The sequence below is a fragment of the Salvelinus fontinalis genome, chromosome 15 (assembly GCF_029448725.1).
Source record: "Salvelinus fontinalis isolate EN_2023a chromosome 15, ASM2944872v1, whole genome shotgun sequence".
NCBI lineage: Eukaryota > Metazoa > Chordata > Actinopteri > Salmoniformes > Salmonidae > Salvelinus > Salvelinus fontinalis.
The window spans coordinates 27,423,480-27,441,855 of NC_074679.1; the positions used below are offsets into that span (position 1 = coordinate 27,423,480).

Consider the following 18,376-nt stretch of genomic DNA (forward strand, 5'->3'; position numbering starts at 1 on the left):
TACTACATTTAGTTTGGCAGAATTTACATACAGAATAATACAAAATGCTTTGAGAGCGCTACATTCTGTGACCTTCACTTCAGCACCCACCGAGTGGTCAGCGACTTTATAAAAAGTAGAAGCTGAGAGGATGGCAAGCAAAAGTAGCATACCTGAACGCATGTGTTATCTGAAAAAAAACATGCAGTTGGTGAATATATAATACAGTTCATTTTTTAAATCTCCATTTTTATGACAACAACATCATTTATAGTCTCATAAACACGTATGTAGACCTTCTTTCTGTTGGTTAAAGCCTATGCATGGATAGAGGAACTACTATTAGAATGTTAAAGAAATGTGCAAACGGGTAAAATATTCAACGGCGCCTACTTGGATTGACAGCTGTCAAAAGCTTCCTGGTATTGTCTACACACCATTGGTTAGCCAGGGTTAGAGCCATTGGTTAAAGTGCATTATTTAGGGGCTGACGTTTATCCCTTTCTAATGATTGCCATTGGTCCGTGAACATCCCTTCAAACGCTAAATAGATATTTGGGGATGTGATTGGACAGATAGTTGATCTATCACAAATGTATATCACATTTTGGGGTGGTGCTTGTAAATAAACGCGAAAACTCCATCTTATAGGATTTGACTAGAGCTTCGACCTGTCTCGAGCGGGGCAACTAGCCAAAGGCTGAAGTAGAGGTAGATATTTGCTTTTTACTATGAAAAGAACTGCATAGTTAACTATTTTGAATTAAAGGTAAGCATATTATCTCAAAGTAAAACTAGATTTAGTGAGACTATTATGCACATGGAACACAAATGCCCGCTATAACCGCTTGTACCGGATACTATGCATTTCCAGTGGAACTAAGAGATATGGGATTGAATGAAATCCTTCTCGGTGAATGAAGAAATATCAAATACTCGAGACAGAGAAGAAGTACGGACATGGCTGACAGGACCGCTCCGAATTGTCACCTGCGACTAGAGTGGGTTTACGGTTATCGTGGACATCAGTGCCGCAACAACCTGTACTACACAGCTGCCAAGGAAATAGTGTACTTTGTCGCCGGTGTGGGAGTAGTGTACAACACACGGGAACACAAGCAAAAATTTTACTTGGGCCACAACGATGATATAATCAGGTAATCGCACTTGCAGAAACTCATTCATTCACAGATATGCCGAGATACAAAATAAAACACGAGGAGGTGGCAGGGATGAAAACACCAAACTGATCAAGTTTCTATTTCTGGCGAGGAGATACTTTGCCTACAAGTCTATATTGAATCGAGGTTATGAGTTGTAATATATAACTATACAGTTTCAAACGAGTCAAAATGATATAGTTTGTGAAAACATCACACTGAGCTCAACTTGTGAGCTAACCGCCTTTCAGCACCTACTGGATGGACAGCAACTTCATTAAAAGTAGAGGCTTGGGTGGGATTAATGATGTAATAATTTTGTTTTGAGAAGATTCAGTTACTGTATCATATCTGATACAATACACTCTTAGAAAAAAGGGTTCCAAAAGGGTTCTGCGGCTGTCCCCATAGGAGAACCCTTTTTGGTTCCAGGTAGAACTCTTTTGGGTTCCACGTAGAACCCTTTGTAGAACGGGTTCTACATGGAACCCAAAAGTCTCTACCTGGAACCAAAAGGGGTTCTTCAAAGGGTCCTCCTATGGGGAGGTGAGACATTTTATCTCATGATTCTAAACTGGATTTATTTTGCATAACTTATGGCTTTTGAGGTAAGTTATTTGCTGTATGTGGACACCTGTTCGTCGAACATCTCATTCAAAAATCAAGGGCATTAATATGGAGTTGGTTCCCCCTTTGCTACTATAACATCTTCCACTCTTCCAAGAAGGATTTCCACTAGATGTTGGAACATTGCTGCGAGGACTTGCTTCCATTCAGCCACAAGAGCATTAGCGAGGTCGGGTGCTGATGTTGGACGGTTAGGCCTGGCTCGCAGGCGCCATTCCATTTCATCCCAAAGGTGTTCGATGGGGTTGAGGTCAGGGCTCAGAGCAGGCCAGTCAAGTTCTTCCACACCAATCTCGACAAACTATTTCTGTATGGACCTCTCTTTGTGCATTTTGTTTTTTTAACCTTTATTTAACTAGGCAAGTCAGTTAAGAACAAATTCTTACATGGCGGCATTGTCGTGCTAAAATAGGAAAGGGCCTTCCCCAAACTGTTGCCACAAAGTTGGAAGCACAGAATTGTCTAGAATGTAATTGAATACTGTAGCATTAAGATTTTCCTTCACTGGAACTAAGGGGCATAGCCTGAACCATGAAAAACAGCACCAGACCATTATTCCTCCTCCATCAAACTTTACAGTTGGCACTATGCATTCGGGCAGGTAGTATTCTCCTGGCTTTTGCCAAACCCGGATTCGTCCGCCAGACTGCCAGATGGTGAAGCGTGATTTATCACTCCAGAGAACGCGTTTCCACTGCTGCAGAGTCCAATGGCGGCGAGCTTTACACCACTCCAGCCGGCACTTGGCATTGCGCATGGTGATCTTAGGCTTGTGTCTGGGCTGCTTGGTCATGGAAACCTATTTCATGAAGCTCCCTACGAACAGTTCTTGTGCTGATGTTGCTTCCAGAGGCAGTTTGGAACTTGTTAGTGAGTGTTAAGACCAAGGACAGACAATTTTATGCACTCGGAGGTCCTGTTTTGTAAGCTTGTGTGGTCTACCACATTGCAGCTGAGCCGCTGTTGCTCCTAGATGTTTCCACTTCACAATAACAGCACACAGTTGACCAGGGCAGCTCTAGCAAGGCAGAAATTTGACCAAATGACTAGTTGGAAAGGTGGCATCCTATGACGGTGCCACGTTGAAAGCCACTGAGCTTTTCAGTAAGGCCATTCTACTATCAAGGTTTGTCTATGGAGATTTCTTGGCTGTGTGCTCGATGTTATACACCTGTCAGCAATGGGTGTGGCTGAAATAGCCAAATCCACTAATTTGAATGGGTGTCCACATACTTTTGTTTATATAGTGCATTTCTTGCTAGTCACAGTGGAACGTGAAATACAGTAACTCCACTCTGCATTCACTCTTCCACCCTTAAAACCTATGATTACTGCTCAGCGACCCATCATAACTCTCAGGATGAATGGGAATGGATGGACTTTAAGGTCTTTCAGGGAATGTTTGAAACACTGTATTCTGCGATTTGCAAATAGATATTTTTGTTGGTGGGTCAGGTAAACTTGAATGGACACAGATACCCACATCCCTGTGATCGTTCCAATCATTCACGTCAATGGGGAGGAACTCAGCCAACCTCTTGAGGAAAGATTCTTTATTATAATTTTATAATTACCCCTCTTTTACTTCTAGGGAAAAACTGCAGCAGCTTGCTCCATACAATGAATGACCATGTACTGAATTACCTGTGTCCACTGCTCCAGTGGCTGTGTTGTCATTGTGTGGGTTGGCCTGGAGATGACTAGGATTATATACTGTAGTGTCGTTAGTCAGCTGTTCTGCTGCTCCATTATTCATTGGTCAACAGAGAGACAGACCTTGCCTTGCCTTCTGTGAAGTGCTTCAGTTCAAATACCGTGAGGAGTAATATAATAATATAATATATGCCATTTAGCACACACTTTTATCCAAAGCTACTTACGGTCATGCATGCATACATTTTACTTATGGGTGGTCCCGGGAATTGGACCCACTATCCTGAATTTGCAAGCACCATACTCTACCAACTGAGCTACAGAGGAGTTGATCCATCTCATATTACATATCAGAAGTAGTGGAGGTAATTCAGTGAAATAAGCTCATGCCATGAGTGGCCTTGTCTGAGACCTGAAGACTAATGTTTAGACTTTAGCTTGGTGAGCTAATTTTTTATTTATTTATTTATTTAACCTTTATTTAACCAGGTAGGCAAATTGAGAACACGTTCTCATTTACAATTGCGACCTGGCCAAGATAAAGCAAAGCAGTTCGACACATACAACAACACATAGTTACACATGGAGTAAAACAAACATATAGTCAATAATACAGTGAAAAAAAAAATAAGTCTATATACAATGTGAGCAAGTGAGGTGAGATAAGGGAGGTGAAGGCAAACAAATATATGTATAAATAAATAAAAATATAAAAGGCCATGGAGGCGAAGTGAGTACAACACAGCAAGTCAAATAGAAACTAAAAAACACTGGAATGGTTGGTTTGCAGTGGAAGAAAGTGCAAAGTAGAGACAGAAATAATGGGGTGCAAAGGAGCAAAATAAATTAATAAATAAATACAGTAGGTAAAGAGGTAGTTGTTTGGGCTAAATTGTAGATGGGTTATGTACACGTGCAGTAATCTATGAGCTGCTCTGACAGCTGGTGCTTAAAGCTAGTGAGGGAGATAGGTGTTTCCAGTTTCAGAGATTTTTGTAGTTCGTTCCAGTCATTGGCAGCAGAGAACTGGAAGGAGAGCCGTCCAAAGGAAGAATTGGTTTTGGGGGTGACTAGAGAGATATACCTGCTGGAGCGCGTGCTACAGGTAGGTGCTGCTATGGTGACCAGCGAGCTGAGATAAGGGGGGACTTTACCTAGCAGGGTCTTGTAGATGACCTGGAACCAGTGGGTTTGGCGACGAGTATGAAGCGAGGGCCAGCCAACGAGAGTGTACAGGTCGCAGTGGTGGGTAGTATATGGGGCTTTGGTGACAAAACGGATGGCACTGTGATAGACTGCATCCAATTTATTGAGTAGGGTTTTGGAGGCTATTTTGTAAATGACATCACCGAAGTCGAGGATTGGTAGGATGGTCAGTTTTACAAGGGTATGTTTGGCAGCATGAGTAAAGGATGCTTTGTTGCGGAATAGGAAGCCAATTCTAGATTTGACTTTGGATTGTAATACAGTCGTGGGGTATGCAGAGGACTGTGTTTTGGTTGCCTCAGAGGTGAGGGCTCAGGGGAAGCAATGTCGAGCAGACACAGAAGACAGAACTGCTCTCTCTAACATTGCACGAAGCCATGTGGTAAAGATGCAGACTCCTCAAATAGCATTGGGAGTCATCTCCTTCCTCACTGTGCTGTGTTTTCATTTTCTACAGAAGAAACAGCCACAAGAGAGACAGGTCTCTCTACAGTGAAGGGAGTCTAACTTTCATTACTTGAAGTCAGTCTGTGTGTAATTCAGACTTGATTCAGTTCTTCTGTTTGTTTGTGTTGTAACTACTGTATGTTTAGATTTGTTAGTGTTTTGTGTGCTGGATGAATTAATTGCTCACCCTCCTGATGTTATCTTGCCTTGTGGCGTCCTCTGTCTGCCGGTTTCCCAGTCTGACTGACTGACCGAGGAGAGCTAGCTAATGTTTTGAAACATGAATGACAGGCCATTTCATTGGACTGACTGTGACCCTGTTCACTCTCACTGAGTCGCACCCAGCATAGTACTTTGTGGTACCGTCTTGTCTATCCACTCCAGTATAAGTGTTATCTATTCTCTAACGCAGTGATTCTCAAACTTTTTATAGTCCCGTACCCCTTCAAACATTCAACCTCCAGCTGCCTACCCCCTCTAGCACCAGGGTCAGCTGCCTACCCCCTCTAACACCAGGGTCAGCTGCCTACCCCTCTAGCACCAGGGTCAGCTGCCTACCCCTCTAGCACCAGGGTCAGCTGCCTACCCCTCTAGCACCAGGGTCAGCGCACTTTCAAATGTTTTTTTGCTATCATTGTAAGCCTGCCACACAAACACTAAACAATACATTTATTAAACATAAGAATGAGTGTTAGTTTTTGTCACTACCAGGCTCGTGGGAAGTGACAAAGAGCTCTTATAGAACCAGGGCACAAATAATTTAATAATCGTTAATTTTGCTTTTTATTTAGCCATCTTACATATAAAAACTTATTTGGTCATCAAAAATTGTGAATAACTCACCTCAGGTTAATGAGAAGGGTGAGCTTGAAAGGATGCACATAACTCTGCAGTGTTGGGTTGTATTGGAGAGAGTCTCAGTCTTAAATCATTTTCCACACACAGCCTCTGCCTGTATTTAGTTCTCTTGCTAGTGAGGGCCGAGAATCCACTCTCACATAGGTACGTGGTTGCAAAGGACATCAGTGTCTTAACAGCGCGATTTGCCAAGGCAAGAAACTCTGAGCGCAGCCCTATCCAGAAATCTAGCAGTGCCTTCTGATTAAATTACATTTTCACATATCCGCTTATTGCAATTTCGATGAGGCTCTCTTGTTCAGATATCGATAAGTGGACTGGAGGCAGGGCTTGAGAGGGATAACGAATCCAGTTGTTTGTGTCATCCATTTTCGGGAAAGTACCTGCTTAATTGTGCACCCAGCTCACTCAGGTGCTTCGCTATATCACATTTGAAATTGTCCGTAACTTTTAGTTAATTTGCACACAAAAAAAATATACAATGATGGAAAGACCTGTGTGTTGTCCTTGTTAATGCAGACAGAGAAGATCTCCAACTTCTTAATTCAATTTTGTCCCGCACATTGAATATAGTTGTGGAGAGTTCCTGTAATCCTAGATTCAGATCATTCAGGTGAGATAAAACATCAGCCAGATAGGCCAGTCGTATGAGAAACTCGTCATCAATGAAGCGGTCAGACAAGTGAAAATGATGGTCAGTAAAGAAAACTTTAAGCTCGTCTCTCAATTTAAAAAAACGTGCCAATACTTTTCTCCTTGATAACCAGTACACTTCTGTATGTTGTAAAAACATTACATGGTCGCTGCCTATATCATTGCATAGTGCAGAAAATACACGACAGTTCAGGGGCCTTGCTTTAACGAAGTTAACAATTTTCACTGTCGTGTCCAAAACATTTTTTAAGTTGTCAGGCATTCCCTTGGCAGCAGGAGCAACTGCTTGCACGCTCGTTACCACTCCACTATGTCTCCCTGTCATGGCTTTTGCGCCATCAGTACAGATACCAACACATCTTGACCACCAAAGTCCATTTGATGTCACAAAGCTGTCCAGTAATGAAAAAATATCCTCTCCTGTTGTCCTGGTTTCCAGTGGTTTGTAGGAGAGGATGTCTTCCTTAATTAACCCCCCATAAACATAACGGACATATACCAGGAGTTTTGCCAGGCCCGCCACGTCTGTTGACTCATCCAGCTGTAACGCATATAACTGGCTTGTATGCGAAGCAGTAATTGTTTCACAACATCTCCTGCCATGTCACTGATGCATTGTGAAACAGTGTCGTTTGATGAAGGCATTGTCTGTATAGTTTTGTTTGCCTTTTCCCCCAGCATTGTCCCAGCCATATCTGCGGCATTAGGAAGAATTAAGCACGGGGGTGGCATCTTCATGTTGTGGGGGTGCTTTGCTGCAGGAGGGACTGGTGCACTTCACAAAATAGATGGCATCATGAGGATGGAAATTTAGGTGGATATCAGTCAGGAAGTTAAAGCTTGGTTGCAAATGGGTCTTCCAAATGGACAATGACACCAAGCATACTTCCAAAGTTGTGGCAAAATGGCTTAACCTGTCTGGCTCTGGCGTTCCGCTAGCGGAACTCCTCCCACATTCCACTGAAAAGGTAGAGCGCGAAATTCAAAAGATATTTTTTAGAAATATTTAACTTTCACACATTAACAAGTCCAATACAGCAAATGAAAGATACACATCTTGGGAATCCAGTCAACATGTCCGATTTTTAAAATGTTTTACAGCGAAAACACCACATGTATTTATGCTAGCTCACCACCAAATACAAAAAAGGACAGACATTTTTCACAGCACAGGTAGCATGCACAAAGCCAACCTAACTAACCAAGAACCAACCAAACTAACCAAGAAACATCTTCATCAGATGACAGTCTTATAACATGTTATACAATAAATCTATGTTTTGTTCGAAAAATTTGCATATTTGAGGTATAAATCAGTTTTACATTGCAGCTACAATCACAGCTACCGTCAGAAATAGAACCGAAGCAGCCAGAGTAATTACAGACACCAACGTCAAATACCGAAATACTCATCATAAAACATTTCTGAAAAATCGATGGTGTACAGCAAATTATAGACAAACATCTTGTGAATCCAGCCAATATTTCCGATTTTTTTTAAAGTGTTTTACAGCGAAAACACAATATAGCATTAAATTAGCTTACTACAATAGCCTACCACACTACCGCATTCATTCATCAAGGCACGTTAGCGATAGCAATAGGCACGTTAGCGATAGGGAATAAACCAGCAAAAGATATTAATTTTCACTAACCTTCATAAACCTTCATCAGAACACAGTCCTATAACATCAGGTTATACATACACTTATGTTTTGTTCGAAAATGTGCATATTTAGAGCTGAAATCAGTGGTTATACATTGTGCTAACGTAGCATCTTTTTCCCAGAATGTGCGGATATTTTTATGACACTCCAACTATTCTGACCAAATAACTATTCATAAACGTTACTAGAAAATACATGTTGTATAGGAAATGATAGATACACTAGTTCTTAATGCAATCGCCGTGTTAGAATTCTAAAAATAACTTCATTACGATATGCAGTTTACGTTATGGCGAGAGAGTACCCAAAACCTGTCCGCAAACGACTAGTACAACATGTTCGACAGATATATAAAATAGCATCATAAAATGGGTCCTACTTTTGATGATCTTTCATCAGAATGTTGTACAAGGGGTCCTTTGTCGGGAACAATCGTTGTTTGGATTTAGAATGTCCTCTTCTCCAGTCAATTAGCACGAAAAGCTAGCAAAGTGGCGCTAAGCTCTCCTTCCTGAACAAAGGCACACAACGCAACACGCCTAACGTCCCGAATAAATTTCAATAATCTAATAAAACTATATTGAAAAAACATACTTTACGATGATATTGTCACATGTATCAAATAAAATCAAAGCCGGAGATATTAGCCGTCCATAACGACAGCTTACCATAACCCCCTTATCTCAGCTCGCTGGTCACCATAGTAGCACCTACCTGTAGCACGCGCTCCAGCAGGTATATCTCTCTGGTCACCCCCAAAACCAATTCTTCCTTTGGCCGCCTCTCCTTCCAGTTCTCTGCTGCCAATGACTGGAACGAACTACAAAAATCTCTGAAACTGGAAACACTTATCTCCCTCACTAGCTTTAAGCACCAGCTGTCAGAGCAGCTCATAGATTACTGCACCTGTACATAGCCCATCTATAATTTAGCCCAAACATCTACCTCTTTACCTACTGTATTTATTTATTTTGCTCCTTTGCACCCCATTATTTCTATCTCTACTTTGCACCTTCTTCCACTGCAAACCAACCATTCCAGTGTTTTTTTTTTACTTGCTATATTGTATTTACTTCGCCACCATGGCCTTTTTTTATATTTTTATTTATATTTATATTTTATTTGCCTTCACCTCCCTTCTCACCTCACTTGCTCACATTGTATATAGACTTATTTTTCACTGTATTATTGACTGTATGTTTGTTTTACTCCATGTGTAACTATGTGTTGTATGTGTCGAACTGCTTTGCTTTATCTTGGCCAGGTCGCAATTGTAAATGAGAACGTGTTCTCAATTTGCCTACCTGGTTAAATAAAGGTGAAATAAATAAATAAATAACGACAGCTTACAGTCCCTTCATGCGCTTCACGCGCTTTAAAGGCAATGCTACCAAATACTAACTGAGTGTATGTAAACTTCTGACCCACTGGGAATGTGATGAAAAATAAAAGCTCAAATAAATCCTTCTCTCTACTATTATTCTGACATTTCACTTTCTTAAAATAAAGTGGTGATCCTAACTGACCTAAGACAGGGATTTTTTTTACTAGGATTAAATGTCAGGAATTGTGAAAAACTGAGTTTAATTAAATGTATTTGGCTAAGGTGTATCTTTAATATATTTTTTTACACGTGAATCACATTTTTATAATGCTGACCCCAGTTTGGGAATACCTTCTCCAACATAACTGGACTGTAAATAAAAATCTAGTTGTTTCACACATTTTTATTAATTAGCTGGATCCACAGACTTTCACTATACTGAACAAAAATATAAACGCACATGTAAAGTGTTGGTTCCATGTTTCATGGCCAAGCCACCCGGACAGCTGATGAAACTGAGAAGTATTTCTGTCTGTAATAACGAATTCTGATTGGTTGGGCTTGGCTCCCCAGTGGGCAGGGGCACTGCCATGGGTGGGCCTGGGAGGGCATAGGCCCAACCACTGGGGAGCCAGGCCCAACCATGGCAGTGCCCCTGCCCAGTCATGTGAAATCCATAGGTAAGGGCCGAAGGAATTTATTTCAATTGACTGATTTCCTTACATGAACTGTAACTCAGTAAAATCTTTGAAATTGTTGCATGTTGGGTTTATATATTTTTTCAGTATAGTTTATTAAACTTTTCAGTGTTACCTAAACAAAACAAAAAATAGTTGGCCCAAACTTAGCTCCAACTTGAGAAAGCGTAGGCAAAAATTCAGTAAACTTAAAATGCTTGCTAAACTTGTTTAATATGTTTATTCAACTATATATTATTAGGGAATCATACCTAAAAACATCTCCCACGGACACACACACGCTAAGCTGAATTACAAGCAGATGTGTTCAAAGATAAAGACAGGTTGGTGGTGTAATCCCCTAAAGTGATTCTTGAAGAAGGTGAACTATAGCACAAGGCATGGAGAGGAATTTCAAGTCAGGAATGGATTTTTCCGGGGTTCATCAGAGCATCCGTTGCAGTCACTGAAATACTAAACACACTAGACTAGGATCTCTTTCAGAGTGAAGGAGAGGAATTTAAAGGAACGGTGTTGGCAGGATTAGATTACATCAGCTGTGAGTGACATGTTAGCACAGAGCAGGGTGGGGGAGGGGTGGGCAAGCATTGTGTCTCGGTTAGCCACACAATATTTATCAGAGGCAAGCTCTCCTCTCTCCATTATTCTACCCCTTTCTCACTACACCACTCCACTTCATCTCTCTCTTTCTCTCTCTCTCTGTCTCTGTCTCTGTCTCTGTCTGTCTCTGTCTCTGTCTCTGTCTTGCTGTCATTCTTTCTCTCTACCTTCTTTCTCTCTACCTTCCATTCATACTTTATGTGTGCTCTGTGTGGCCATCTACCATGTGTATGCACTCATTTCTAATGTTATCCATAACCCGTTACACTCGTGCCCTTATACGGGTTGAAATTGGCAGATTTGGACACTGATAAGCTCCTAAATTAGAATGCAGTGGCTGTACAGTAACATGCTATACATGATGTCAGAGCTCAGGGTCTCTGCTTCACAGCTCTGTATGGATTTTGACTGACAGACGTTCTGAACTTGAGCACTATGCGCAACAAGAAGTTGCCCCCATCAATTGGTAAACTTTTGAAAAAATGTTGATGTCTGAGTGAGGGAAATTCTGGAAATTCCTAGAACTTGATGTATTTTGAAAGACGATACTTTGATAATTATAATGAATACCGATTTGATGTCATACAAGCAAGCCAAACACCCGTGAATCCAAATGTGCACTTCACATGTCATAAAACTCATGTCATATACAGGGTCAATGTTTATGATCGCTATGTTTGATGTACTGTTACAAGATGACATGACGTTATACCCTGGGTTGTCCTGAACAGAATGAGCCTACTTAGTTGTATTGTGAGGAACATTTTCTGTGGACCACACATCTGAATGCACTCATAACTCCATTCTATGAGCACCAAAATGACCATCTGCTTCTCTGAATTGCCTTCTGAAAGCCTAATACTGTAAGATTGTAGTTTGTAATGTAGCTATTCATATTGGCAATAGAGCAACCTTTCAAATGATGCCCACCTGACCCAGATTGCGATTTGTAATGGACTGTATTTGGATTGCATAAGCAACAACAGTACTTGTGTAAAGGCAGGGATGCAGGACTGTGTTCCAATCAAAACAACTACAAGTTTGCTTGCTCTAGTTCCTCAACAGCACAGCTAGGAGAGCTCAACGGCACCTTATAGTTGAAGACTCTTTGAGTCAAATAAAGTATATTGAAATGACATAGTTTGGAGTGGTGTATGGCCACTTGGAAACATGAGATAGACGTTTCACTCAAACACTTGTATTTTTTTTGTCTTATGTTACACCTACCTCAAATTTTCCAAGAATATTCTTATCATGTTACTGAATGTATCCAGAGTGTTTTCAGGTTTTCGTTATGAACAAATGCGGGGAAAAGTACAGTAAATGTTTGGATTCAGTCTTGTGTCAGGTGAACTCTTGTGTCCTCACCTTTAGTCTAATAATTTCCCCATAATCTCCAAACTGTTCCCTTTTAATTGCTACCGTGGTTATGCATTTCTTCTGTAAGAAACAATTCATATAGGCCAATTCGCACGAGTGTAAGGGTTAATCTGTGTTGATTCGTGATGCTCTTTATTCTGATGAGAAGGTGCTGCAGGACTACTTGGCTCTGTCTGAGGATGTGTAGGATTTATAGTCATTCTGAGCAATGACTAGCTACTCACTCTCATCTTGCCTCATTTCTCTGTTCCACCAACAATAGGATATACTGTATTTCAGCGCTTCTTGAACCCATTATCTTATTAGCAGGAGCTTGCAACTCTCAACTTCGGGTGTGGCTGCTGCCTTTTTTGGAGCAAGCGTCAGCTTGAAAGCAGGAATGCCTGACACATCTGTCTGACTTCAGATGTGTTGTCCTTGTGATGGATGTGGTGAGATTGAAGTGATTATGCTCACACAGTGATAGTTGAGGTTATAGAGAAGTAGTTGTGCAGTACAAATGTAATGTATCATTCTTTATCAGGATAGGTTTGCTATGCATACAGTATGTACAGTATATCACAAAAGTGAGTACACCCTTCACATTTTTCTAAATATTTGAGTATATCTTTTCATGTGACAGCACTGAAGAAATGACACTTTGCTACAATGTAAAGTAGTGAGTGTACAGCTTGTATAACAGTGTAAATTTGCTGTCCCCTCAAAATAACTCAACACACAGCCATTAATGTCTTAACCGCTGGCAACAAAAGTGAGTACACCCCTAAGTGAAAATGTCCTTATTGGGCCCAAAGTGTCAATATTTTGTGAAGCCACCATCATTTTCCAGCACCGTCTTAACCCTCTTGGGCATGGAGTTCACCAGAGCTTCACAGGTTGTCACTGGAGTCCTCTTCCACTCCTCCATGACGACATCACAGAGCTGGTGGATGTTAGAGACCTTGCACTCCTCCACCTTCCGTTTGAGGATGCCCCACAGATGCTCAATAGGGTTTAGGTCTGGAGACATGCTTGGCCAGTCCATCACCTTTACCCTCAGCTTCTTTAGCAAGGCAGTGGTCGTCTTGGAGCTGTGTTTGGGGTCGTTATCATGTTGGAATACTGCCCTGCGGCCCAGTCTCCAAAGGGAGGGGATCATGCCCTGCTTCAGTATGTCACAGTACATGTTGGAATTCATGGTTCCCTCAATGAATTGTAGCTCCCCAGTGCCGGCAGCACTCATGCAGCCCTAGACCATGACACTCCCACCACCATGCTTGACTGTAGGCAACACACACTTGTCTTTGTACTCCTCACCTGGTTACCGCCACACACGCTTGACACCATCTGAACCAAATACGTTTATCTTGGTCTCATCAGACCACAGGACATGGTTCCAGTAATCCATGTCCTAGTCTGCTTGTCTTCAGCAAACTGTTTGCGGGATTTCTTGTGCATCATCTTTAAAAGAGGCTTCCTTCTGGGACGACAGCCATGCAGACCAATTTGATGCAGTGTACGGCGTATGGTCTGAGCACTGACAGGCTGACCCCCCACCCCTTCAACCTTTGCAGCAATGCTGGCAGCACTCATACGTCTATTTCCCAAAGACAACCTCTGGATATGACTCTGAGCACATGCACTCAACTTATTTGGTCAACCATGGCGAGGCCTGTTCTGAGTGGAACCTGTCCAGTTCAACCGCTGTATGGTCTTGGCCACCGTGCTGCAGCTCAGTTTCAGGGTCTTGGCAATCTTCATATAGCCCAGGCCATCTTTATGTAGAGCAACAATTTTTTTTTTCAGATCCTTAGAGAGTTCTTTGCCATGAGGTGCCATGTTGAACTTCCAGTGACCAGTCAGTATGAGGGAGTGTGAGAGCAATGACACCAAATTTAACACACCTGCTCCCTATTCACACCTGAGACCTTGTAACACTAAAGAGTCACATGACACCGGGGAGGGAAAATGGCTAATTGGGCCCAATTTGGACATTTTCACTTAGGGGTGTACTCACTTTTGTTGCCAGCGGTTTAGACATTAATGGCTGTGTGTTGAGTTATTTTGAGGGGACAGCAAATTTACACTGTTATACAAGCTGTACACTCACTACTTTACATTGTAGCAAAGTGTCATTTCTTCAGTGGTGTCACATGAAAAGATATACTCAAATATTTAGAAAAATGTGAGGGGTGTACTCACTTTTGTGATATACTGTATATAAAACAACACATAGGTTCCATAACGTCTGCTTCCAACTCACACCCTCAAACACGTAGATCCCCTGAACGCAGCTCACTCTCCAGATCCCAATCACCTGAATTCTAATCAACTGTTCACACACCTGTATGTCATTATCACACACTACTTAGTTCAGTTCTTTGCACCCCATCACTGTGAGGTATTGTTTGTTTTGTGACACACAGCTTTCAGAGCTATGGTTTTCACCTCCTGTGTATGATAGTTTTTGCCTGCCTCACTAATGACGCCTATTCCCTGCCTGTACTTTAGCCTATCGGATTTCCTGTTATCTACCTATTGCCTGATCTCCCGGACTACGTTACTAGCCTTATCCCTGCCTGTACTGTTGCCCTTTTGAACCCCCTGTGTATGACCTTCTGCCTGCCCATGAACCCAGCTACCTGCCTCCTCCTGTGGTCCTTTTCAAAAAACACCTGCTGCGCCCTGCGCTTGAAACCATCTCTCTGTCTCCCCTCGGGTTCATTACAGCTTCAGCACATATGGTACACACACTATGTGGGTGAAGTCATGCGTATGTGCTTGAGCCTATTACGTTGATGCTAATAGCTGGGGACAAGCCATTTTCTCTTACTGGTTTTCCAGCACACACTCATCAAGTTGGCTATCCATTTCTGTATCCTGGTTGGTGCACCCCTGTTCAAAATCCCAATGCCTACGCTAGTACTACAGTCATCTATTCGTTTATTATCCAAAGCTGCTTACCTTGGCTAGTGCTGCTACAATGCTCAAGTATTTTCAACCCCCCATACCGGCATCCCTCTTCGAGCACATCCTGAACCCCCTTCCCCTACACACATGCATACATACATAATTAAATCCTTGTCATCATAGTATCTGATTTTGATGCATGTCTGCACAAGAGAAAAGCTTCTGAAGTTGAGTGTTATTTTCAGGTGCTTTGTGTGGATTGACAGGTCTGAGGCTGTTGGTGGGACAATGCCATTGTGTACTCTAAAGAGCATGTCTGTCTAGTCCAATTAAGATCCTCCAGAATGCTGGACTGTTTATTTAGAAAATAGCATGATCCAGCATCTTCCCCAAACTACACCAAGCTGTAGAAAAATAAAAATATGATAGATAAACTGTGTTTTGAGGTGTTGTCTTGAGTTTGTGCCACAAACTGTGATCTCAATCAATAGGAAAGACTCAATTTTGCCTGTTTTTTTATTTATACTTTAGAGCAGCCTCGCCACAGACAGACAGGTGCAGTACATGGTGTATTATTGGCAGACGGATTAAACATGCTTTGTAGAAGCCAAGGAAGATAAATACTGACTTTTTAAAATGTGCTAATCCTCCACTTCCTTATAATCCTGGACAAGAGCAGGCAAGGTGACTGCTCCTTCAGTGTGGATCAAACCTGACTTGGAAACTAACCAAGTCGTGATTAGTGGTGCGTGTGTTGGTGGCTGTGAAGCATCATATCTGCCGTTTTAATATACCTTAATAATCATTTTGTACTCTATCAATCAAGAGACAAATGTTTTATTTGATAAATACAATTTGCTTGAAGTAAACTACTAATGTAGGGGCCTGGATCAAGAAAGATAGGTTGATGTAGTTGCTGATTTGACAGCATAATTTGTTAATTTATTAGCCATGTCAATATAATTGAGTTGTCCCTAAGCAACAATAATTATTTGAGGGGAATGAATGAAGATTTATACAATTAGCAGACTTACTGTGTAACGAAACAAAACACACGCAAACAAGTATGCACACCGTGGTTCAGTGAAACCCTTTTTCCTAATGAATGCCGAGCCACTGATCAAACGCTTAAGTTAAATGATCCCTTGGCTGGCCCTGAATTATCTTTGACTCCTCCCATGCCGTAGCTCTGTGTCACCATGATGATGGGCCATCAACTATACCAAGTCCCTAAACCATTGTCACTATCCCTGGGGTTTACATTGCTTCCTCTCAACATGCCATACTCACTTCCTCCATCCCAACAGTATAGCAGTGACACCCAGCACCCACATCAATGACTGCAGTTATCCAGCCCAACACGCCCGCCTGCCTTCCTCCACTCAGAGTGGTCTTGGCAAGTGGGAGCCATCAACATCAAACAGCCATTTGTCAAACCAGAGCACTGCAGCGCTGCACTACCATCCAGCCCTGTACATTATCTCATTAGTTGATAGAAATGCAATTGAAGCGGTGACGTTATTGTGCCGGAAGGACTGGGATGAGTTTTTCTATTGTACTGTCTGTAGTTGTTTGTCACATTATGTCAGTACAGGAGAAGGAAAACTCTGAGAGGTTTGACTGTAAATCGACTAAGGAATAAAACTGAATCTATGAGACAAGAGATGCCCTATCTTTATAAACTAGTAGAACAACCCTAGGGGCTGAGTCTTGATTGATGTGGTGTGCCCCAGCTAACCTCTGCCTTCACAGGGTGGGTTGCAATTTGGCCTGTCCCATCTGTCCACAGCTATGTGGATAGAGTTGGGAGGAGGAGAGATTAATGCACCTGTCTCAACCCTCACTGTCACTGGTAATGAAAAAGCAGTGTGGGACAGCCTTCACTGGCGTTGGGTCCCCCGTCTCCCCACACACTCTCCAGCTGCTCTGAGGAAAACACAGACCTCTGCTTGGGATTTCCTTAATAAGGACATTTCTCCACCCTCAGATGTAGAAACGAAAGTCCCCTGTCCCTGCAGCTGAGGTTCTCTGAGTCTGTTGTGTAGAAAGACAGTGAGTCATAGTTCCATTTGGCTAGAGTAATGCAACCTCCCTGTAGGAAATGTAGAATTTCTGAATCACTATTGTTTTTTTTCTGTTCCTGACCTTGCGTATTCAGGAATACAAGGCACAGTGTGATATTCAGAGCACAGTTTGTAATCAGCAATGCAAAGTGCAATGTTTGCATTCAGAAATGTAAGGTACAATGTACAAAGGTTAATTCAAATCAAATCAAGCTTTATTTATACAGCACATTTCAGACATGGAATGCAACGCAATGTGCTTTACAGGAAATAATAAAAAACGATTCAAATAAAATCTGAAATATTTACTACACAACAAACAAGATAAAAAACGAAAGAATGACAAACTGAACAACTTAAAAGGAAAAGCAAAGCTTAAAATATGTTTTAAGATCTCTTTTAAATATGTCCACAGTTTCGGCCCCCCTCAAGTTCTCTGGCAGGCTATTCCAGAGGCTGGGGGCATAACTAAATGCTGCCTCTCCATGCCTCTTGGTCCTAGGCTTTGGGAACAATGTCCTTCTCTTTGTTTAATTTGTGTACTGAATAAAGCTACTGAATGTATGGTATTGATATCAGTGTGCTGTTCATCTGATGACTACATCACACATACAGTTTGAAAAGCATTTTCATGTGCTGTTCTCCTGCATCTCAAAGAGCACCAATCATATTATCTTCCTCTGACTACTATTTCTAGCTGCTTGGAGGTGATTATGTAATTCATACAAGAGGAGTTGAAAAGTGATGCCAGGCTGGATTGTGTTCCCAGAATTGGGAGGGGGAGGGAAGGGAGATGAGAGGGTGAGGGGTGAGAAAAACATTAAACACTGCCCTGTTCCTTAAGACTCTTAGCCCATCCCTGGCCTATCACTAACACGGCACCACAGCTGAATAGAGGAATTACACTAAAACAGTTATCCGTTTTAGATAAAACTATACAAAATATATTCACATCACCAAATAATTGATTAAACACACTGTTTTGCAATGAAGGTCTACAGTAGCCTCAACATCACTCTTTACGGTAGTACCATGGTGTAGCCGGAGGACAGCTAGCTTCCGTCCTCCTCTGGGTACATTGACTTCAATACAAAACTTAGGAGGCTCATGGTTCTCACCCCCTTCCATAGACTTACACAGTAATTATGACAGCTTCCGAAGGACGTCCTCC

At 41.8% G+C, this 18,376-nt stretch overlaps 1 protein-coding gene across 1 annotated transcript in view; it reads left to right on the top strand.

The window, feature by feature from the left end:
* Positions 1–623: 623 nt before the first annotated feature.
* Positions 624–18,376, top strand: part of LOC129811676 (echinoderm microtubule-associated protein-like 5) — a 72,477-nt gene continuing 54,724 nt past the window's right edge. The window contains exon 1 of the mRNA XM_055863175.1: positions 624–1,136. Within this exon, the coding sequence (XP_055719150.1) occupies positions 940–1,136 (197 nt within the window). The 5' untranslated portion in view covers positions 624–939. The remainder of the gene's footprint in view (positions 1,137–18,376) is intronic.